The sequence below is a fragment of the Bombina bombina genome, chromosome 12, assembly GCF_027579735.1.
Source record: "Bombina bombina isolate aBomBom1 chromosome 12, aBomBom1.pri, whole genome shotgun sequence".
NCBI classification, from domain to species: domain Eukaryota; kingdom Metazoa; phylum Chordata; class Amphibia; order Anura; family Bombinatoridae; genus Bombina; species Bombina bombina.
Genome location: NC_069510.1, coordinates 81264691 through 81290234, shown reverse-complemented (window position 1 = coordinate 81290234; position 25544 = coordinate 81264691). Strand labels below are relative to the sequence as shown.

Genomic DNA, 25544 nt, shown 5'->3' with positions numbered 1-25544 from the left:
GAAGCATGTATATGTACACAATGTGATAAAGTAATGAGATCTGATTATACCTACATATATAAGATAAAGAAGCATTTATATGTACACAATGTGATAAAGTAATGAGATCAGATTATACCTACAGATATAAGATAAAGACACATGTATATGTACACAATGTTATAAAGTAATGAGATCTGATTATACCTACAGATATAAGATAAAGAAGCATGTATATATATACAATGTGATAAAGTAATGAGATCTGATTATACCTACAGATATAAGATAAAGAAGCAGGTATATGTATACAATGTGATAAAGTAATGAGATCTGATTATACCTACAGATATAAGATAAAGAAGCATGTATATGTACACAATGTGATAAAGTAATGAGATCTGATTATACCTACAGATATACGATAAAGAAGCATTTATATGTACACAATGTGATAAAGTAATGAGATCTGATTATACCTACAGATATAAGATAAAGAAGCATGTGTATGTACACAATGTGATAAAGTAATGAGATCTGATTATACCTACAGATATAAGATAAAGAAGCATGTATATGTACACAATGTGATAAAGTAATCAGATCTGATTATACCTACATATATAAGATAAAGAAGTATTTATATGTACACAATGTGATAAAGTAATGAGATCCGATTATACCTACAGATATAAGATAAAGACACATGTATATGTACACAATGTTATAAAGTAATGAGATCTGATTATACCTACAGATATAAGATAAAGAAGCATGTATATGTACACAATGTGATAAAGTAATGAGATCTGATTATACCTACAGATATAAGATAAAGAAGCATGTGTATGTACACAATGTGATAAAGCAATGAGATCTGATTATACCTACAGATATAAGATAAAGAAGAAGGTATATGTACACAATGTGATAAAGTAATGAGATCTAATTATACCTACAGATATACGATAAATAAGCATTTATATGTACACAATGTGATAAAGTAATGAGATCTGATTATACCTACAGATATAAGATAAAGACACATGTATTTGTACACAATGTGATAAAGTAATGAGATCTGATTATACCTACAGATATAAGATAAATAAGCATGTATATTTACACAATGTGATAAAGTAATGAGATCTGATTATACCTACTGATATAAGATAAAGAAGCATGTATATGTACACAATGTGATAAAGTAATGAGATCTGATTATACCTACAGATATAAGATAAAGACACATGTATATGTACACAATGTGATAAAGTAATGAGATCTGATTATACCTACAGATATAAGATAAAGAAGAAGGTATATGTACCCAATGTGATAAAGTAATGAGGTCTGATTATACCTACAGATATAAGATAAAGAAGCAGGTATATGTACACAGTGTGATACAGTAATGAGATCTGATTATACCTACTGATATAAGATAAAGAAGCAGGTATATGTACACAATGTGATAATGTAATGAGATCTGATTATACCTACAGATATAAGATAAAGAAGCAGGTATATGTACACAATCTGATAAAGTAATGAGATCTGATTATACCTACAGATATAAGATAAAGAAGCATGTATATGTATACAATGTGATAAAGTAATGAGATCTGATTATACCTACAGATATAAGATGAAGCAGCATTTATATGTACACAATGTGATAAAGTAATGAGATCTGATTATACCTACAGATATAAGATAAAGAAGCATGTATATGTACACAGTGAGATAAAGTAATGAGATCTGATTATACCTACAGATATAAGATAAATAAGCATTTATATGTACACAATGTGATAAAGTAATGAGATCTGATTATACCTACAGATATAAGATAAATAAGCATTTATATGTACACAATGTGATAAAGTAATGAGATCTGATTATACCTACAGATATAAGATGAAGCAGCATTTATATGTACACAATGTGATAAAGTAATGAGATCTGATTATACCTACAGATATACGATAAAGAAGCATTTATATGTACACAATGTGATAAAGTAATGAGATCTGATTATACCTACAGATATAAGATAAAGACACATGTATATGTACACAATGTGATAAAGTAATGAGATCTGATTATACCTACAGATATAAGATAAAGAAGCAGGTATATGTACACAATGTGATAAAGTAATCAGATCTGATTATACCTACAGATATAAGATAAAGACACAGGTATATGTACACAATGTGATAAAGTAATAAGATCTACAAGTTCAATCCATTTTATTAGGTTGTGGCTTAAAAACACAAAATCAGCTAATTCATTTACACAAATAAGCCTTAAAAAAGCAAATCTCATACATTTTATACTCTGCAGCTGATAAAAAAGTAATTGGAAACCCAAAGGGAAAAACTATTTTTCAGTATACTGTTCCTTTAAGGGAGCGGAGCCTGAGGGGTTTGAACACCAACGACTCCATCTCGTTTCCTTATGCCCTCTTCTCCTTCCCGACACTTCCAGGTTTCTGGGGCTTGGCCACTGGTATTCCTGGATTCCCTGGGTGATGCCAGAGTTCTAGACCACTAGGGATTAGTTTTAAGTGTAGGAAGGGCCTGCATGATGACACAGGATGGTCATCTACCTTAAATACATAGGGGCATATTTATCAAGCTCCGGTTCGAGCTTGATGCCCTGTGTTTCTGGCGAGCCTGCAGGCTCGCCAGAAACAGCAGTTATGAAGCAGCGGTCACAAAGACCGCTGCTCCATAACCCTGTCCGCCTGCTTGGAGCCGTGTTTCTAGCAAGTCTTCAGACTAGCCAGAAACACCAGTTATGAAGCAGCGGTCTAAAGACCCCTGCTCCATAACCCTGTCCGCCTGCTCTGATAAGGTGGACTGGAATCGCCTCAATTCAACCCGATCGAGTACGATCGGGTTGATTGACACCCCCCTGCTGGCGGCCGATTGGCCGTGAGTCTGCAGGGGGTGGCGTTGCACCAGCAGCTCTTGTGAGCTGCTGGTGCAATGCAGAATACAGCGAGCGTATTGCTCGCCGTATTCAGCGATGTCTGTCGGACCTGATCCGCACTGTCGGATCAGGTCCGACAGACATTAATAACTAGAGGCCATTGCGTGGATGACAATCATGTGTCGTCATGCACACTTAAAGGGACAGTTTACCCAAAAAGCTTTCCTTTAATTTGTTTACCATAGATCCATTTTACCTGCTGGAGTGTATTAAATTGTTTACAAACACCTCTTTAGCCTTTACATTGGCATTTGAAATAGCTGATTTAGCCTGTAGTATCCCTACCTATACTAATAGTTTCTGTACCTAGGTATTGGCTATTGAGAAACTATGCACAGCCAGCAGAAGAAATTACACTCACAGTGGGAGATGGAAGAGATAAAGCTCTATGTTAATTTTTAACTTTCTAAGTATTGAGACAGAGATAAGAAAATGAAGCATTTGAGTTATAAGATAACACACTCTGATCTGTCAGCAAGCTTAGCCTATTTTGATGAGCTGTGGTTTCAAAGAGCAAACCAGCTATTTATTTTGCAAAAAGAAGCATCAATGAGTAATTTCTCATACATTTTATACGCTGCAGCTGGTATAACAAGTCAAAGAACACATTCAGGGATAAAATTTAACAGTGAACTTTCCCTTTAAAGGGTTAAGCTTAAAGGGACAGTCTACACCAGAATTGTTATTGTTTTAAAAGATAGATAATCCCTTTATTACCCATTTCCCAGTTTTGCATAACCAACACAGTTATAATAATATACTTTTAACCTCTGTTATTATCTTGTATCTAAGCCTCTGCAAACTGCCCCTTTTGTCAGTTCTTTTGACAGACTTGCAGTCTAGCCAATCAGTGCCTGCTCCCAGATTACTTCACGTGCACGAGCACAGTGTTATCGTCTCTTATCTCCCTTTATTTGGCCACAGTTGAGGAGGACATATAAACATACTGAAGAGGAATTTCTAGAGGTGTGCCTCTGTACTGCATTTGGTATGCAGATATTTTGCAATGTACGTGATATATAATGAGATAATACAAAAAGGGACGTGTATCCTGGTTGTTGGATGGTGTCACAATAGTAGTATGTTCAAGCAAAGGATTAAAAGGTTAAACAGTGTTGACAAATTGAATTAACATTTTGTTGCACAACTGATAACTTATCTTTGGCAAAACATTCCTTCTGTGCTTAGACCAGTTCTTTAGAAATGTATGTAAATCCTTTTGTTTATTAGTTTTTAAAGGGACACTATACTATAAAAATAGTTTCCCTTTAAAGGGACATGAAACCCCAAATTTATATTTCATGATTCAGATGTAGCATGTAGTTTAAAACAACTTTATATTTACTTCTATTTTCAAATTTTCTTTGATCTCTTGGAATATTTTGTTGAAAAGCAGGGACATAAGCTTGGGATCATGCGTGTGTCTAGAGCACTATAAGGCAGCAGTTTTTCAATAATGCTATCCATATCCAAGAGCACTAGATGGCAGCACTGTTTCCTGCCATGCAGTGCTTCAGATATAGGTATCTCTTCAACAAATTATAATATGAGCAAAGCAAAATTGATAACAGAATAAATTGTAAATATTTTAAAAATTGTATGCTCTGTCTGGGTTTCATATCCCTTTAATATGTTCCAAATTTCTTATACCTACTGCGAAAATTGCACCTTTGTGTTTATTTATGTAGACGAAACAGATGGTTTTGCTCATTAAAGTCATTTTTCTAAGACATGCCCATAACAATGGGCTGAGCCTACACGTACAATGTAGCCACGAATCAGCAAGCGTTACCAAGGGTGCTGAACCAAAAATGTAAAAGATGCTTAAAATTGCAAGCTCTAGCTGAATCATGAAAGAAAAAATTGAGGTTAGTATCCCTTTAATAAAAATCATTGCAATATGAAATAATCATTTTGAAAGAATTTTACCTTTTTTTTAATCTATTTTTTTAACATCATTTGTGAAGGGTCCTACATCCTGTCACAGTCCTACAAGAGGGCTGTGGTATCTACAGGAAGGCAGATGAACAGCTTTTCTTTAAAGGGACAGTCAAGTCCAAAAAAACTTTCATGATTCAAATAGGATCAGGTCCGCAAGACCTCGCTGAATACGGAGAGCAATACGCTCTCCGTATTCAGCATTGCACCAGCAGCTGAATCGGCCGACAGCAGGGGGTGTCAATCAACCCGATCGTACTCAATCGGGTTGAATCGCGGCGATTCCTGTCCGCCTCATCAGAGCAGGCGGACAGGGTTATGGAGCAGGGGTCTTTAGACCGCTGCTTCATAACTGGTGTTTCTGGCGAGTCTGAAGACTCACCAGAAACACGGCCCTTCAAGCTCCATACGGAGCTTGATAAATGGGCCTCAGTGGCTACACTTACAATTTCTAAGCACTATTTATTGCTCCCACTAGCACGTTAACTCTGGTAGAAGTAAGCTTTTTGTGCACATCAGGTAGCAAGCATATTACAAGTTAAAAATATAAAGTTTTTACATGAGCGCTATCCCAAAATGTACAAAAAAAACTGAACTTCGAACATTGCAACAGCATTAACGTATTTCCACTTTTGCCTTCAATGGAGCGTGATAACTGGGGGAAAAAACAAACACCCAACAAGACGCGCAAAACCGATCGCTATTAACCAAGCACCCTAACCCGAAGTGAAATATTCAGATTTCACATAGCAGAATATGTTTTATTTATTCTTAAATACATACGTTGTATTTCTCTATATATGTGATTTTTTTTTCTCTGTAACATATATATAGATAAAGATAGATAGATAGATAGACAGACAGATACAGATATGAATATCTATTTGCAAATACTTAGAACATATTCCCCTAAGTGAAGAACATTGGAATGTGAAATATTTAAAGTAAATACACAGTTAAACTATGATTATTGCATACATGATTTGTCATGTTTTCAGCTATTTTGACAGCAAAGGGCTCCAATGCACCTGTATATATATTTATATATATCTATATATAAATATATATACATAGTATATATATATGGATAGTTTTGCTTATTTTTAAATAACATTGCTCTGATTTTTAGACTCCTAACCAAGCCCCAAAGTTTTAGAATACCAACATATACCTACTTTAGCTTGCTCCTGTTTGTGTAAAGGGTCTTTTCATATGCAAAGGAAGGGGGAGGGGGGAGTATCTGCTATTTCCCACTTGCAGTGGGTGTTCCGGTAACCTTTTAAACAGAGCTAAACTGGAAGCTTCTAAGTAAGTTTTTAAACGGTTTTATACTGGATTTTTATATCAGTATCTGTGCATATAGTAGTGTCTATTACATGCAGTTAAATGAAAATTGGTGTATACTGTCACTTTAAGGATCACTGTTTCATATCCCTTCAAGTAAGGATAGCATGAGCAATTTGGGCTATCCATTATGTACAACAACTTCATTTCACAGCTGTTATGCTACTAATTTTCATAATTGCTTGGCTTGAAGTGATAGAAAACTCTCTTCCTGAAATGTTATCCTTTAAAGTGAAACAGATGATTTGAAAAGAATCCTTATCTCGGGTAAATATTGAATAAATATTTGCCTGAATAGTTTCTGGAAATAGCCCCTATTGTTTATATATAAAGTGGACATAATGTTCCTTAAAGGTACAGTCTACACCTTAGTCATCTTAATTCATCTTAATGTCTTACCTTAGATTAAAGGGACACTGAACCCAATTTTTTTCTTTTATGATTCAGATAGAGCATGCAATTTTAAGCAACTTTCTGATTTACTCCAATTATCATATTTTCTTCATTCTCTTGGTATCTTTATTTCAAAAGCAATAATGTAAGTTTAGATGCCGGCCCAAACTGGGTTGTTCTTGCTGATTGGTGGATAAATTCACCCACCAATAAACAAGTGCTGTCCAGGGTCTGAACCAAAAATTGTCTGGCTCCTTAGCTTAGATGCCTTTTTCAAATAAAGATAACAAGAGAACAAAGAAAAATCGATACTAGGAGTAAATTAGAAAGTTGCCTAAAATTGCATGCAATTTCTGAATCATCAAAGAAAAAAATTGGGTTCAGTGTCCCTTTAAGCTGCAAATAGCCTCATGCACCCCTTTCTATATCATGCAGCAGGAACGGCAAAAAAGTTATTTAAAAAGAATATAGTTTCCGGTCACTTTAAAATGGCCGCCACTGATGATGTCACAATCCGAACTACATATGGCGCCAATTCAAAAAGCCTCGCTAGTTGTATTCAGCAGACTGTCAATGCTATTCATCAGAATGCCCAGATGCAGCTTGGAGCGTGTCGTCATCAGTGGGCGGAGTTTGGCAGCCATTTCAAAGTGGCCAGAATATATATAGAAAGGGGTGCAGGAAGCTATTTGCAGCCTAATCTAAGGTAAGGTTTTCAGATGACTAAGGTGTAGACTCACTGTCCCTTTAAATCTATAGGTTTTTGATAATGTATTATTATGATTAGTTGATATAAGCAGAGATAGATAATAGATAGATTATAGATAGATAAATAGACATATTATAGATAGATAGACAAACAGAGAGATTATATATAGAAAGACAGAGGGATTATATATAGATAGACATACAGACAGATAGATAATATACGGATTATATATAGATAGACAGACAGATAGATAATAGATAGATTATAGAAAGAGAGATAGATCATTGATAGATAATAGATGATTGATAGATAGATAGATGATATATAGATATACAGACAGACATATAGATTATAGATATATAGATATATAGATAAATAGACATATTATAGATAGATAAACAGAGAGATTATATATGGAAAGACAGAGGGATTATATATAGATAGACATACAGACAGATAGATAATATATGGATTATATATAGACAGACAGATAGATAATAGATAGATTATAGAAAGAGAGATAGATCATTGATAGATAGATAATAGATGATTGATAGATAGATGGATAGATGATATATAGATATACAGACAGACATATAGATTATAGATAGATATATAGATTAGGTAGAAAGACAGACAGAGAGATGATATAAAGATATACAGACACACAGACAGATAGATTATATATAGACAGATAGATACACAGAGAAATGATATATAGAGAGATGATATAGATAGATATATAGATAAACATACAGATAGATGATAGATAAATATATTATATAGACAGAGTTCCTCTATGTGCTGATCCTCAGCATTGTCATTGTTTACAACTCTGTAAGTCACCCCTTCTAAATCAAACAATGCAATAGTTTATTTCTTATATCATCTCCCTGTTTTGAGACCGTTTCTCCTTTCATACTCTCTCCTCACTCTTTCCTCTGCGGAGTCTCAGTCCTAGTCCTACCTTATCCCATGTCCTTTTGTTTTTAATACTGTAACGTTATTCTCTCTCTGCCCAGCATACATTCCCTCTAATTCTCTCTTCCCCTATCTCTCCAGGTCACACCTCCTCTTTATTTGAGAAGGTCTACAGTGATTACAACATTCTGCTTCCATAGAACTTAGTTTTCTCCGGAAAGGGAGGGTCTGTCTGTACAGAGATAAAGCTTAGAGGGGTTGGCAAGTTACACACACTCACATGTAAGTGAGCTGCATTGGATTGTACAGTCTCTATACAGCTCCTCCGCTTTTGTAACTATGTTGCCTCTCTCATTGGTTCTAGTGGCTGTTGCTGGAGGGCTTCTTGCACTCAACATACCAGGTGAGCAAACAACAATCTTTTAGTTCTCTAGTATTTCAATGTTTGTTGGGGACTTTTTGTAATAAAATGTTGCCAATGTTACTCTCTAAAAAGATAATGTTTTGCTAACTTTACTGTATTGATTGAATGATTCAGGAGCAGCATGTGATGAGTTAAGATGATACAGTGACATTCTTAAAAGGGGTTAATGTAATAATGTGTTAGGATGTTTTACTGTGCAGTAGTTAAATAGCAACAGGGCTATGAGTATGTTGCAGGACCTTAGCAAGTAAAGGGTTAACACTGATATATCGGGAATGTTATGTGCTGTGAAAAAACAGGAGAAGGGTTAAATTAAACTATACAGTCACAGTGCAATACTTAAAAAGGGTTAATATATTGATGTGTTATGGATTTCTACTGTGCAGAAGTTAAATAGAAACAGGGCTAGGAGTATGCTGCATAATCTCAGCAAGTAAAGGGTTAACACTGATATGACAGAGAAGTTCTATGGTTTATATGGATCAGTGCTGCTGTGCAAGACTTAGATTCTAAATGCCATTCACATTTTAAAATAAGGATAAGTTAGGAATATGGGAAAATCAGTGCTGATCTGTTCTAAACAAATAAAGGGTGAAATGACAAACAAAAACTCAATACATTATGAGACTCAAACCATTTAAATGGGAACAGTGAATTACAGAGACGTAAGTGCAAGAAAGGAAATGATCTTATGTGTTTGAGAATGTTATTATTTCACTATTGTCTGCATGCAAAAGGGTTAAACACAGTGAGAGCAGCTCCAGAGCAGCAATGTGCTACTGGGAGCTAGCTGACCACATCTAATGAGCCAATGACGAGAGGCATGTGTGTCTAACCACCAAAAGAGAAATAAAGGGATACTAAACCCAGATATTTTTTTTATTTTATAATTCAGATAGAGCAATTTTAGTCAACTTTCTAATTCACTTTTATTATAATTTTTTCTTGGTTCTCTTGCTATCTTTATTTAAAAGCAGGAATGTAAAGCTTAGGAGCCAGCCCATTTTAGGTTCAGCACCCTAGATAGCGCTTGCTTATTGGTGGCTATATTTAGCCACCAATAAGCAAGCATAACCCAGGTTCTAAACCAAAATTAGTCGTCTCCTAAGCTTCACTTTCCTGCTTTTTAAATAAAGATAGCAAGAGAACCAAGGAAAATGTATAATAGGAGTAAATTAGAACGTTGCTTAAAATTGCCTGCGCTATCTGAATCATGAAAGGAAAATATTGGGTTTAGTATCCCTTTAATTAATCAAAATTTTCATTTCACTCCTGTTGTGAAAAAAAAAACCTTACCTTTTAATCTTCACAGCAGCTCCAGCTTCCTCCACCCGTTTCAAAGCCTCTTCCTGGGTCTAAAATGAGGCATCCGGCTTCCTCCAATCACAGCGTTGAATCAGACACTGATTCCCCCGGGGGGGGAAGCTGTGATTGGAGGATGACCTATCAATCATTTCTGACATCAGAAATGGCTTGTGAGACCGGAGGAAGCTGGAGCTGCTGTGAAGTTTAAAAGGTAAGGTTTTTTGTCAGTAAATTTTGATGAATTAAAGTGCCCCTGTTTTTAATCAAAGTTTTAAAAACCGGGCACTTTAGCATCAAAATTGACATTCACTTTAAGTAAATTTGATAATATAATTAAATTGAAAAATAGCATTATCTGTCTGAATCATGAAAGTTTAAATTTGACCTTCCATTCCCTTTAACCCCTTAGCCCAATGCGGTTGGCATGGAACGTTCTAATGATGGGAAAGGGTTAAACAAAGACTACAATGGGAACAAACCACATTTCATAATAGAAGTAAATAATAATCTTTTTTTTTAATTGTATGCTATGTGAATCACAAAAATTTTTTTTTTTTCGAGCTTTATATCCCTTTAATCTAGTAACAACATATAATTAAGATTATGAAAATAACCTTTTTATATTATATTAATTCCTAATGCCACATCCTTAAAGGGACATTAAACACTTTGAGATGGTAATATAAAATGATAAATTGTATATAATAAAACAACTCTGCAATATACTTTCATTATTTATTTTGTCCCCTTTTCCTGTAATTCCATTCTGAAATTGTGAGCTTTTCAGTTCCTGTTAGAAATGGAAGTGCAGAACACTGTTAAATCCAGCACAACCATTGGCTGCACACTCTAGTGACCTATTTATAACTGTCCCTAATTGGCCACAGCAGAGAAGATAACACAAGTTACAACATGGCAGCTCCCAGTGTTTTATAGACACTAAAACTTTACACTTATTTTGTCACTTTTTAAACAACTAATGAAACTTTAAAAAAATACATCTACATGTTAGTCATGGACTAATCTTTTCTTTGAATGCATCATTCTATCTAGCATGTATTTAGTGTTTAATGTCCCTTTAAATTTATAGTATTTTATCCTCTCACGTCATTCAAACATATTTTCAAGTGGCAACTACATTGCAATTTTCAATTAATTCAATACTCACTGTGTGTATTATATATTTACAAACCATTAATATAACACAGTAACAAAATAAATTGATCTTTTTCTGTTTTAACTGCAGCTCCACTGTTTTGGCTGCAACACAATGTATACGAAAAACGTTACCATCATTATGGCAGTTTATTTAAAGAGACAGTAAACCCTAAAATTTTCTTTCATGATTTTGGATAGAACATACAATTTTAAATAACTTTCCAATTTATGTCTGTTATCAAATTTGCTTCATTATCTTGTTAAATGAACAGCATTGCACTACTTATCTAGTTAGCCAATCACAGGAGACATATGTGTGCAGGTACCAATCAGCAGCTAGCTCCCACTAGTGTTGGATATGTGCATATTCTTTTTCAACAGGGGATACCAAGAGAACGAAGCACATTTGAAAATAGAAGTGAATTTAAAAGTGTCTTAAAATTACATGTTCTATCTGAATCATGCAAGTTATATTTTAACTTTCCTATCCCTTTAAATACAGATTAATAAAAAGAAGCAATGAAAACTATAATACTATAATTTTTAATTCAATAAAAATTGCAAAATCTAATTTGGGAAACCGATATGTAGAATAGTTGTAGGGTTACAACAGGAAATATCCAAAGACATTGCGTATAATTTATGATTTTTAACAAAAGCCTAAATAGCAGTAGGTGGGGTAACAAATTGTTCATACTTGGCTTCAAATGTATAAACTTACACATTATTTATTATTATTATATTTATTATTATTATTATGTTTAATTGTATTTATTTTTTTGACAAAGAATCTAGGGATTTCAAAACACTCATTTACCTCATCTTGATCTGTTATGCAAACTTTGGCCTGGGCAAACCATAGGGAATGACTACTGCAAACATTAAATTGTGTGCAGATTATTTTCCTTCTCGTAAAAGAGTAATCTCCTAGTGTGTGTTGTCACAGGGGGCAAGGACAGAGTGATAGCACCTATCTGGGGGAGGGGATGTGCCAGACTGTCTGTCATCTGTCTACCTATCTGCCTGTCTATCTGTCATCTATCTGTTTATCAATCATTCAATCAGTGTTTCTCTCTGTCTGTCTCTTTAATTATCATCTATCCATCTCTCTTTTTAGCCACCTATCAACTATCTATCCATCCCTCTCTCTCTAGCCATCTATCAACTGTTTGTCTGTCTGTCTTCCTATCTAATCTCTCCATCTCTATCATCTATCTAATCTATCTGTCTGTCTGACTTTGTCTATCTATATCTGTCCGACCACAATCGAAACAATAGAGCAATAAAAAATTGTATGCAAATTAATTAAAAAATAACATTTTAGTACCTCTCTGTCACAGCCCCCACCACCACTGGGAGCATTATTTTAGCTAAACCTAATTGTTTATATGGTTTTGAGTACAATTGGCAAAATTAGGGGGAAGGAGCTATATACTCTCCAGTAGGTAAAATGGATCATTAGAAACACATGAAATGAACATTAAATTGCTTTGCATAACTACAAAAGAATAGTACCCATTTACTATGTTATTGTATTTCATCCTATAGGGTCCATTTATTAATGTGTGGACGGACATGATCCGATATAGCGGATCATGTCCGCCGCACACCGATAAATGCCGACAGCATATTTTATTTGTATAGCGCCACCAAATTCAGTAGTGCTGGGTACAATGATAGGGGTATACAATGACAAGGATTTGTGATAAGATACAAAACATAACAAAACTAAACAAATCTAGTACAGGAGGAAGAGGGCCCTGCTCCGGAGAGCTCACAGTCTACAGGTTTAGGGTGCAGAGACATAAGGTTTGGGGTAGCTTGTTACATCGGTTGTATTTGCAGCAGTGAGTCAGGCAGTTCAAGAATTATTTTGGTTAGGATGAGAGATAGAGGAGAGATGGGATCTATTAGTGCGCAGGATTAAAGGGACAGTCAAGTCCAAAAAAAACTTTCATTTTTCAAATAGGGCATGTAATTTTAAACAACTTTCCAATTTACTTTTATCAACAATTTTGCTTTGTTCTCTTGGTATTCTAGTTGAAAGCAAACCTAGGGAGGCTCATATGATAATTTCTAAGCCCTTGAAGGCCGCCTCTATTTTATTTACTTTTCACAGCAGGGGAGAGCAAGCTCATGTAGGCCATATAGATAGCATTGTGATCACGTCCGTGGCTAGTGGCAGACACTGCACTAATTGGCTAAAATGCAACTATATGCAAAATAACTAAAAGTCATGTGATTAGGGACAGTCAGAAGATGCTTAGATACAAGTTAGTCACAGAAGTAAAGTGTATTAATATAACAGTGTTGGTTTTGCAAAAAACTGGGGAATGGGTAATAAAGGGATTATCTATCTTTTTAAACAACAAAAATTCTGGTGTTGACTGTCCCTTTAAACACAAAATTCTGACTCTGACATACAAAGGCCTCAACTGCACTGCTCCCCCCCCCCCCTATATCTCAGACCTTGTCTCCAGATACTCTCCCTCCCGTCCCCTTTGCTCCGCTCACGACCTCCTACTCTCCTCCTCTCTTGTTACCTCCTCACATTCCCATTTACAGGACTTCTCCAGACTGGCACTAGTTTTGAAAGCTTCAAGCGCTCCCTAAAGGCTCTTCTGTTCAGGGATGCATACAACCTACACTAACCTTTTTTATACCAGTTTCTCTCCTCCATTGCTATCCGCCATAAACCTCCTTAGAATGTAAACCTAAGAACCCAACTGCTTGCAGATCACCTTCATAAGAGCTGACTCTCTACCCGTTTGATCCCAATAATTGCTACCGTGTATACCGCCTATGTTTATAGCACTGCGGAATCTGTTGGTGCTCTACAAATAACCGATAATAATAATAATAATGTATCTGGCATCTTTAAGCTATTAGAACAGGAGAACAGATTTGTAAAGAGATACAGGAACAGGATTAAATACAATAACATAGTAAATAGGTACTATTATTCTGTAATTATGCAAAGCAGTTTAATGTCCCTTTAAAGGCGAGAAAATATTAGTGTACACTGTCCCATTAAAGTCCAGTTTACACAGTTTACAACAGCAATGGAAACTGTTTTGTAGTATGCAAATGGATAAAACACATAATTAAAGTGACATTAAAATGAAACTTTCATGATTTAGAGCATGCAGTTTTAAATAACTTTCCATTGAACTTCTATTATCTAATTTGTTTTGTTCTCTTGGTGCATTTTGTTGAAAAGCATACCTAGGTAGGCTCAGGAGTAGCAATGTATTACTGGGTGCTAGCGTCTGATTGGTGGCTGCACATATATGCCTCTTGTCACTTTCTTACTCAAAGTGTTCAGCTAGCTCTAAGTAGTGCATTGCTGCTCCTTCAAAAACAAAAAAGGATAACGAGATGCGAATTTGATTGTGCACCCAGGGCTGTGCATGTTGCAGGGTCATCGGATGTGTACCCAGTCCAGTCTGAGGGGTAGATTTATTAAGCAGTGGATGCTGCAATCCACCCCCAAAGTTTCCGGCTGCCGGAAACTGAAGTTAAGAAGCAGCGGTCGTAAGAGCGCTGCTCCTTAACTTCGCCACCACATTTTAGGTGGCGAACTGCAATCATCCTGATCCGATCCGGATGATTGACACCCCCTGCTAGCGGCCGATTGGCCACAAATGTGCAGGGTGCAGCATTGCTCAAGCATTTTTTTTTACTCCCTACCCTGTAGGCAAGGTCTTCAGTCATGCTAACCTGACGAGCGTAAAATGTGATTGCGCTCACATGTTCACATTTACTTTCAACTTGTAATATGAGTTTGAGTTAACGCAGGCGCGATTTTTCAATCTCGCACAGACTAATGTTATCATGCCACTTGTAATCTAGCTGCATGTGTTTAATCTCTGCAAAGGGGTTAAAGTGAATGTAAAGTCACGTCTAGTGCTTAACGCAATATTGTGAAGCAATTCAAATAAGGGGGACTTTAATTCATCGATTTTCCAAATGTTATTAATAAATCGTAAAATATACCTTTTCATCTCAGTTTTATTGCTGCGCTTCCTCCGCCATATTGTCCCTCATTATTAAAATGACTGACAGCTACTCTTGCTAATCCTCTTTGCCCCCCCGGGGTGTTCAACCCCTTTTTAGAAATTTCATGTACTTCTTTTGCGCATGCGCTAGAAAATGTTATCCCCATTTAAAAGCAATGCGTGTTCACGGGACGCGCATGCGCTATAGAACTCAATTCTGAAATGAGCATTACAATTCTAAAATAAACATTAAAAAAAGAACTATGGTATTGTTATTCTCCAGATAGGCTATAATCTATTGCGAATGCTGAAATGGGCATATATTTTATGAATAAAAGTTTGAAAATTGATCGATCGAAGAAATTATGCGCATGCGCAGAAAATATAGCTCCACGGGTGCGCCATTCACACATACGTATAGAGCGGATGGGACCGCTCTATACATCAGAATGTGAAGAACACGGAAGTGCCGGGTGGGAGGAGGAAGATAGGTATCGCAACAAAGTTACTTATTAAAATATATAATCAATCTTAATATTTTTATGTTTTTTAAAACCTAGCGGTTATGATACAGATGGCTAAAAGATTTATTAGGAGGCAGCTGATGTAATAAGATTGACATTCACTTTAAAAAAACATAGTTAAAGTAATCTCCAGAGAGCAGTGAACTACAAGGAGCATATGACAACAAAGGATAGCAAGAAAATAAACTTTGATACTAGAAGTACATTGAAAAGACTCTTAAAATTGCATGTGGTATCTGAATCATGAAAGTTTAGTACTGACGTTCACGTCCCTTTAATACTGAGATAAATTATTTTTAGTGGTGTTAAATTGTACCAGAAATAGGAACTAGAGAGCTTCAATGCCTAAACATGTTCCAGTGTTCTTTAATTTTATATATATATATATAGATCTTACATAAATTAATACAATTTCCCAGGTCTCTTAAGATTAATTTGTTTATGTGATTTGTGTATATTGCTATTCTTGGGGTGCAAAATACTTTAAAACATCTTTTGCAATTTGTGCATACAAATTGTGATAACAAAAATACTTTATTAGTTTACCTCCATGGCATAGCAAGTTACAGCTTTGAGATAAATGAGTCTTCCTGTATGGAAAAACAAAAATCCATTTTGTTTTTATGATTATGCTGTATGAGAATGTCCACCAATAACATTGTGGGAACCGTTTTTATTAAAACAACAGTCTAGTCAAAATTAAACTTTCATAATTCAGATAGGACATGTAATTTTAAACAACTTTTCAATTTACATTTATCACCAAATTTGCTTTGTTCTGTTGGTTTTCTTTGTTTCAAAGTTAAACCTAGGTAGGTTCATATGCTAATTTGTAAGCATTTGAAGGCCGACTCTTATCTTGACAGATTTTCACAGATAGACAGCACTAGTTCATTTGTGCCATATAGATAATATTGTGTTTACGCCCGTGGAGTTATTTAGTCAGCACTGATTGGCTAAAATGAAAGTCTGTCAAAAGAACTGAAATAAAGGGCAGTCTGCAGAGGCTTAGATACAAGGTAATCACAGAAGTAAAAAGTATATTAATATAAACGTGTTAGTTGTGCAAAACTGGGGAATAGGTAATAAAGGGATTATCTATCTTTTTAAACAACAACAATTCTGGAGTAGACTGACCCTTTAACATACGAGTAGAAACGTGCTTATTGTTAGTTTCAAATGTGTATTGTCTTTTATTAGTTCTCTTTCATATACATTATAGATTTCCTGATTCTCTCCCCCCAGGTTCGGAGGCTGTAGAGTGCTATAGTGACTTTAATGAAATTACCGGAGGTTGCACAGAATACCTGGGGGATGATGTGTCAGAGGACGACTGCTGCTTGAACATTATGTACAGCTTCAAAAATGATCCTGATGAGCCTTGTCAAGCCTGCAGGTGGGCATGATGTCTGAAACTTTGTTGTGACCCCTAAATTTGATGCACATATGTTCTTTCTTGCATTATATCATACCTCCCAACATTTGTGGCTGGGTATAAGGGGTTCAGGAGGTTTATTGGCGCTCTTCACCATTTTGTGGGTGGAGCTGTGCTGGGAGAGATTGGTTCATGTGCAGTTGGTGGTCGGATTGTGGGTGTGTCTGGGTGGTCAGTGGGTGTGTCCGGTCATTCTGTGGGTGGAGCTAAGGTCAATTCTGCAAATAGGGACATATGTCGCAAAGGGACAGCAGGATAAAGCTCAGAATCGGGGACTTGACCCTTTCAAAAAGGGACAGTTGGAGAGGTCTGTTATACGCATTGAGTTCTAGTGAGAATTACAAGGGGCCAGTTTATCAAGTGCCGGGCGGACATGATTTGCTGTAGCGAATCATGTCCGCCCACCATCGCTAAATGCAGACAGCATATGCCGTCTGCATTTTAACATTGCACAAGCATTTCTTGTAAAATGCTTGTGCAATGCCGCCCTGTGCACATTTCCGGACAATCCGCCGCTAGCAGGGGGTGTCAATCATCCCCATCGACCGCTGCTTCTTAACTTCCGTTTTCGGCGAGCTGGAAACTTCGGGTGGATTCAGCAGCATCCACTGCTTATTAAATCCGGCCCCAAGGCTATGATCATGACAGATTCGTAGCTGTTAAAAAAAATATATATATTTTGAAGAATGGGAGATTTGTAGGCGTGCACAAATCTGAAAAAATAATATTTTTAAATTGATTAAGTATTAAAAATCATAATAAATACCTATACACATATAAAAAAGTAAAGGAGAAAAAAGTTATTATCTGTAGATAAAAAAATACTTAAAAGAACCTCCCACCATTTAAATGATGATCATAAAAGCTGTTTCCAATTTCCTGACCATTCGCCTGGCCGGATAAAAATCTGCTTAACGCATTTCGGGTTACTGTTTGTTGTTAGTGTCTATTCAGTCATTATCTACAGTTTACAAGTACCTAAATATGGAGTTCCATATAACATCTAAACACTACCTGATTGGCTATTGAAATTCAAAATTCAGTTACATGGCAATCAGAACGCATGAAATAGAAAAGTAGATTTTTGATTGGCAATTTTCATAATTTAAATATCAGATTGGGAATAGAAGGTACATTTTTTATGATATTTGGGAAATAAGGGGGAGCATGTGTTTGGGCTAAATATGTTATCCAGATTTTATATTGCTTCCTTTTTTTTTTTCTTTTGCTGATCTGACACCAGGATGTCCCAACCTTATGCCAACTTATCCAAGGCCGGATTGGCCTACCAGGATATTAGGAAATTTCCTGGTGGGCTGCAGCAGCTGGGGCTTGAAAGCTACAATATAAAGTGGTGATTAATGGATATAATTGGGTTTTTAGGTTCCTCTATAGCAACAATCTAGCACTTTTTTTTTAATACAAACTAATATAATATAATTCTGGAAAAAAAAAATATTGGGAGGAGTATCCCAGTAATCCCCTTTGAGAAAAATGGTGTGCGCATTATACTGAGTCAACAGAAAATAGGGCTGGTCTCCAAAATATAATCATTTTATGCCAAGTTTTCAGGGAAAAGCTAGAACCAGATTATTTAGTTATGGCCTCCAACTAACATTTTCATAGGAACATGCGTGTGCCAATTGACAATTTGATGCATTTTCTACTTGTAATGGCTGGTTATTTATCTCGGCGCCGTAAACAGGCATATTTGCCTGTTTGCGGGCGCTCGATAAATTAGCACTCCACTTCTAATCTAACCCTATATGGTTAGTTAAATATTGAAAAAACAAGGCAGTGGGTGCTTCCATATTGTAACTTAGGTTACCTTTTCTGCCAAGGCTGAATTAGGAATGGTTATATGGCTTAGTAGAGTGTGCAACCAATATAGAATATAGCTGTGTCTGCACTTCCATGTTTACCATGATTTGGAAAGCCAACAATATTCAAAATTAAATTACAGGAAAAGAGAACAAAATAAATAATGAAAGTATATTGCAAAAATATTTTACTAGATGTAATTAAACAATTTATATTATTGTCTTCAGGTGTTTAGTCCCCTGAGTGGCAGTTAAATGTTAAATGTCTCCTTATGCTTCAATGCATTACAATTATGATCTGAAAGAAATGACACTGTGCACGTAATGATCTATAAAAGTTTTAGAGGGTGTTAAAAATATTGCTGTTTGTGTGTGTTATGTGCAGCCACTGGGGTAAAATCAATACTTGTGAACTATGATAACAAAACTCTCTGTGTGCTACTGTCAGTCAGAGGGGGTTAAATCAATACTGAGTGTGCTTTCGCAGTCAAACAGGTTAAATAGTTTATTTGTTTTGTATTACTGGCAACCAAGGGGATAAAGTCACTGCTGAGTTGTGAAAAATATGTATGGTGGAGTCAATGTGACACCCACTACCACTTGTTCCCATTGATCTGCAGATTATTTAATATATTTGCGATGGAATGCTGACAACCGTAGTGACAACACACACATGCTGCTTTTTCTGTAACGCGTGATTTTGATAGGTGGGTGTACATATTTTAGGCATTACAAGTGTTTGCCAGCTGCGCTTGCTTTTGAATTGGCAAAGCACAATAAACGATTTAGCTTGCACCACAAAGTAAATCACATTGAGAAGCTTTTCCATCATTTATCACCTACTCGTTTTGTTGGGGGCGGGGCCACATGTAGGAGTGTTTATGTTTCAGGCACAGCATGGGCGTGTCTTAGTGGTTTGTGGGTGTGTCTAGGTCCTTCCATTAAAAAGGGGCTGTGGATGAGAAATGCACCATATCTACCAATCCCACAGGATACGGGAGAATTGGGAGGTAGAGGAGTATGTAATAAAAATGTGTTAAGCAAACTAATGCACCAGAGATCTGAATTCTTCAACAGGTTATTTTAATAACTGCTCAAAGGTTCCTCACTCTCCTTATTCGGAGGAACTCTCCTTTTTCGTGTTCCTAGGGTCGTATTCTACCTGTTGATGATGGTGAAAGCTAGACTCACTCTTCAGAGAAGAGGAAAATATAGAATAGGGCGCTAAATTAAGAAGTGAATAAAATAAAAATAAATAATGTAATGTATATATGATAATAATGTAAAAATAGTATATATAATAATATATATATATCCTGTAGAATACAAATGTGTATGGAATGCACAAATAATGTGATACATAAGGGTATAAATGAACAATTCAAAAAAAGAATTAAAAATTAAAATTGAAAATTACAAATAAAATAAATGAAAATAAAAATCTAATATTAATAGTCTCTGAGTAATATATCCCAGATTCTAAAGTCCACAAGTTGTCTCTTCTTCCAAAGGATTGGGATCTCTGCACCATGAGGCGCTCTTCTTTGTTTCCTTCATGGTACCTCTTGATGATGTCTATATTACATTTTCCTCCTTCCAGACCTGCTCAGTGGAGTAAGTGGACCGCGTGGAGTCCTTGCACAGTTTCATGCTTGGAAGGGGTCCAGAGAAGACATCGAGTTTGCACAGGACAAGGAAATTGTGATGGAGACAGTGTGGAAATGAGATCTTGTACGGACCAGGACTGCTGTCCTAGTAAGTACTGAAGTGACAAAATGCAACTGAATGAAAATCAGCTAGAGAAAGAGGGTAATAGTGCTGGATACATCTAAGAGCGCAAATTAATTCCATTCAACAATTTCCTGTTTAGAAAGAACTGAGTATTTTTACTGGTGTAATTTAATATATTTAAAGGGACGTTCATATGCAAAATGAAACTATTTACATTTTATTATTGTTACTTGCGTAGAACTATGAACAAGATGATCTAAAGCTCTCTGGTCTGGTGAGATTATCTAAGAAGTCTTGTCAGTTCTGCGAGGTCCCTCAAAGAATTTTAAAATACAAGTTTTCTAGTTTGAGAGATGTTTATCTGGCTATGCAGGGTACTGGATGTGAAAGAGATAGATAATTATACATAATTTATAACATAATGCTCAAAAAAAGCCACCAAAGATGTTGGGTGATTTCTCTCTGTGAGGCCATATGGGTTTAACCCGTACCAAAGGGTTAAACACACATTTTAAGTCAGCACAGACTGACAATACACTACTGGGAGCTAGATGAACAAACATGGTGAACCAATAAATGGCATATGCGTGTAGCCACCAATCAACAACTAGCTCCCAGTAGTGCAGGGCCTTCTCCTAAGTCTACCTAGGAATGCTGTGCCTGAATCATAAAGGTTCTTTTTTTACATTCAGGTGTCTTAAAAGGGACATCAAGTAAAAATTAAACTTTCATGATTCGGGTAAGGCATGCAATTTTAAACAACTTTCCAAATCACTTTTATCATCAAATTTGCTTTGTTCTCTTGTTAGTCTTAGTTGAAAGCTAAACCTAGGTAGGCTCATATGCTACTTTCTAAGGCCTTGAAGGCCGCCTCTTATCTAAATTAATTTTGAGAATTTTTCACAGCTAGAGGGCTTAGTTCATGTGTGCCTTATAGTACACTATATAACGCTGCAATATTATTACATATTTGTACAGCATTATTACACAATATTTATACTGAGCAAAAAGAAAATACTATTTCCTGCCAGGTAGTGCTTCAGACATCTACCTAGGTATCTGTTCAACACAGAATATCATGGGAACAAAGAAAACTTTGTAATAGAAATAAATTGGAAACTTTTTTTTAAATGTTTGCTCTTTCTTAATAACAAAATATAAATTTTGGGTTTCATATCCCTTTAACATCTTCTTTGCTGCAATTGTTTTTCAAAAACACAACTCTACCTTATTTGGAGAAGACAACCCAGTCTGCTAACAACAAAGCTAGCCAAGGACATAGTTTGACAATTAGGAACAGTATGTAGCAGGGTTATCCTTGAGAAGTCTGTAATGTGTATTTCCTGTTCTGAGAATTATTAAATGCACATTTTTAGAGATGCATTACGTAAAAAACAACTTTCCAATCGCCTAGATTTGGAGTTCTGCGTTAGCCGTCAAAACCAGCGTTAGGGGCTCCTAATGCTGGTTTTGGGCTACCGCTGGTATTTAGAGTCGTGTAGGTAAAGGTCTAACGCTCACTTTGCAGCCGCGACTTTTCCATACCGCTGATCCCCCTACGCCATTTGCGTATCCTATCTTTTCAATGGGATCTTTCTAACGCCGGTATTTAGAGTCTTGGCTGAAGTGAGCGTTAGACATCTAACGACAAAACTCCAGCCGCAGAGAAAAGCCAGGAGTTAAGAGCTTTCTGGGCTAACGCCGGTTCATAAAGCTCTTAACTACTGTGCTCTAAAGTACACTAACACCCATAAACTACCTATGTACCCCTAAACCGAGGCCCCCCCACATCGCCCCCACTCTAATCATTTTTTTAACCCCTAATCTGCTGCCCCTAACACCGCCGACCCCTATATTATATTTATTAACCCCTAATCTGCCGACCGGACCTCACCGCTACTATAATAAATGTATTAACCCCTAATCCGCCTCACTCCCGCCTCAAAAACCCTATAATAAATAGTATTAACCCCTAATCTGCCCTCTCTAACATCACCGACACCTAACTTCAAGTATTAACCCCTAATCTGCCGACCGGACCTCGCCGCTACTCTAATAAATGTATTAACCCCTAAAGCTAAGTCTAACCCTAATCTTAACACCCCCCCTAAATTAAATATAATTTTTATCTAACAAAATAAATTATTTCTTATTAAATAAATTATTCCTATTTAAAGCTAAATACTTACCTGTAAAATAAACCCTAATATAGCTACAATATAAATATTAATTATATTGTAGCTATTTTAGGATTAATATTTATTTTACAGGCAACTTTGTATTTATTTTAAACAGGTACAATAGCTATTAAATAGTTAAGAACTATTTAATAGCTACCTAGTTAAAATAATTTCAAAATTACCTGTAAAATAAATCCTAACCTAACACTACACTATCAATAAATAAATTTAATAAACTACCTACAATTATCTACAATTAAACCTAACACTACACTATCAATAAATTAATTACATACAAATACCTACAAATAAATACAATTAAATAAACTAACTAAAGTACAAAAAATAAAAAAGAACTAAGTTACAAAAAAATAAAATAATTTACAAACATTATAAAAATATTGCAACAATTTTAAGCTAATTACACCTACTCTAAGCCCCCTAATAAAATAACAAAGCCCCCCAAAATAAAAAAATGCCCTACCCTATTCTAAAATAAAAATTGAAAAGCTCTTTTACCTTACCAGCCCTTAAAAGGGCCTTTTGCGGGGCATGCCCCAAAGAATTCTGCTCTTTTGCATGTAAAAAAAACATTCAATACCCCCCCAACATTACAACCCACCACCCACATACCCCTAATCTAACCCAAACCCCCCTTAAATAAACCTAACACTAAGCCCCTGAAGATCTCCCTACCTTATCTTCACCACGCCGGGTATCACCGATCCTTCCAGAAGAGGCTCCGAAGTCTTCATCCAATCCGGGCGATGTCTACATCCAAGCCCAAGCGGGGGCTGAAGAGTTCCATCATCGGGCTGAAGTCTTGATCCAAGCGGGGGCTGAAGAGGTCCATCATCGGGCTGAAGTCTTGATCCAAGCGGGGGGCTGAAGAGGTCCATCATCCGGCTGAAGTCTTCTATCAAGCGGCATCTTCAATCTTCTTTCTTCCGGCTCCATCTTCATCCCGCCGACGTGGAACATCCATCCTGGCCGACGACTTCCCGACGAATGACGGTTCCTTTAAGGGACGTCATCCAAGATGGCGTCCCTCGAATTCCGATTGGCTGATAGGATTCTATCAGCCAATCAGAATTAAGGTAGTAAAATTCTGATTGGCTGATGGAATCAGCCAATCAGATTCAAGTTCAAGCCGGATGATGGACCTCTTCAGCCCCTGCTTGGATCAAGACTTCAGGCCAATGATGGACCTCTTCAGCCCCCGCTTGGATCAAGACTTCAGGCCAATGATGGACCTCTTCAGCCCCCGCTTGGATGAAGACTTCAGCCGGATGATGGACCTCTTCAGCCCCGGATAGGAGGAAGACTTCGGAGCATCTTCTGGACGGATCGGTGATACCCGGCGTGGTGAAGGCAAGGTAGGAAAATCTTCAGGGGCTTAGTGTTAGGTTTATTTAAGGGGGGTTGGGGTTAGATTAGGGGTATGTGGGTGGTGGGTTGTAATGTTGGGGGGGGGGTATTGTATGTTTTTTTTACAGGCAAAAGAGCAGAATTCTTTGGGGCATGCCCCGCAAAAGGCCCTTTTAAGGGCTGGTAAGGTAAAAGAGCTTTTCAATTTTTATTTTAGAATAGGGTCGGGCATTTTTTTATTTTGGGGGGCTTTGTTATTTTATTAGGGGGCTTAGAGTAGGTGTAATTAGCTTAAAATTGTTGTAATATTTTTATAATGTTTGTAAATTATTTTTTTATTTTTTGTAACAGTTCTTTTTTTTATTTTTTGTAACTTAGTTCTTTTTTTATTTTTTTGTACTTTAGTTAGTGTATTTATTTGTAGGTATTTGTATTTAATTTATTTATTGATAGTGTAGTGTTAGGTTTAATTGTAGATAATTGTAGGTAGTTTATTTAATTAACGCTTTAAGGACACAGCTTTCAGTTTGCTCAATTGTTTTATCACGGAAAAATTCCTTCATATGTCCTTAAGAGGTTAATTTATTGATAGTGTAGTGTTAGGTTTAATTGTAATTTAGGTTAGGATTTATTTTACAGGTACTTTTGTAATTATTTTAACTAGGTAACTATTAAATAGTTCTTAACTATTTAATAGCTATTGTACCTGGTTAAAATAAATACAAAGTTGCCTGTAAAATAAATATTAATCCTAAAATAGCTACAATATAATTATTATTTATATTGTAGCTATATTAGGGTTTATTTTACAGGTAAGTTTTTAGCTTTAAATAGGAATAATTTATTTAATAAGATTTAATTTATTTTGTTAGAATAAAATTATATTTAACTTAGGGGGGTGTTAGTGTTAGGGTTAGACTTAGCTTTAGGGGTTAATACATTTATTAGAGTAGCGGCGAGGTCCGGTCGGCAGATTAGGGGTTAATACTTGAAGTTAGGTGTCGGTGATGTTAGGGAGGGCAGATTAGGGGTTAATACTATTTATTATAGGGTTTTGAGGCGGGAGTGAGGCGGATTAGGGGTTAATACATTTATTAGAGTAGCGGTGGGGTCCGGTCGGCAGATTAGGGGTTAATAATTGTAGGTAGGTGGCGGCGACATTGGGGGTGGCAGATTAGGGGTTAATAAATATAATATAGGGGTCGGCGGTGTTAGGGGCAGCAGATTAGGGGTACATAGGGATAACATAGGTTGCAGCGGTGTACGGAGCGGCAGACTAGGGGTTAAAAATAATATGCAGGGGTCAGCGATAGCGGG

General features: G+C 36.2%; 1 protein-coding gene across 1 annotated transcript in view; it reads left to right on the top strand.

Moving 5' to 3' along the window:
* The first annotated feature begins 8519 nt into the window (after window positions 1–8519).
* The window catches only part of CFP (complement factor properdin), a 63167-nt gene continuing 46142 nt past the window's right edge, over window positions 8520–25544 (top strand). Inside the window, exons 1-3 of the mRNA XM_053695347.1 lie at window positions 8520–8687; window positions 16939–17089; window positions 20549–20703. Coding sequence (XP_053551322.1) covers window positions 8624–8687; window positions 16939–17089; window positions 20549–20703 — 370 coding nt within the window. The 5' untranslated portion in view covers window positions 8520–8623. The remainder of the gene's footprint in view (window positions 8688–16938; window positions 17090–20548; window positions 20704–25544) is intronic.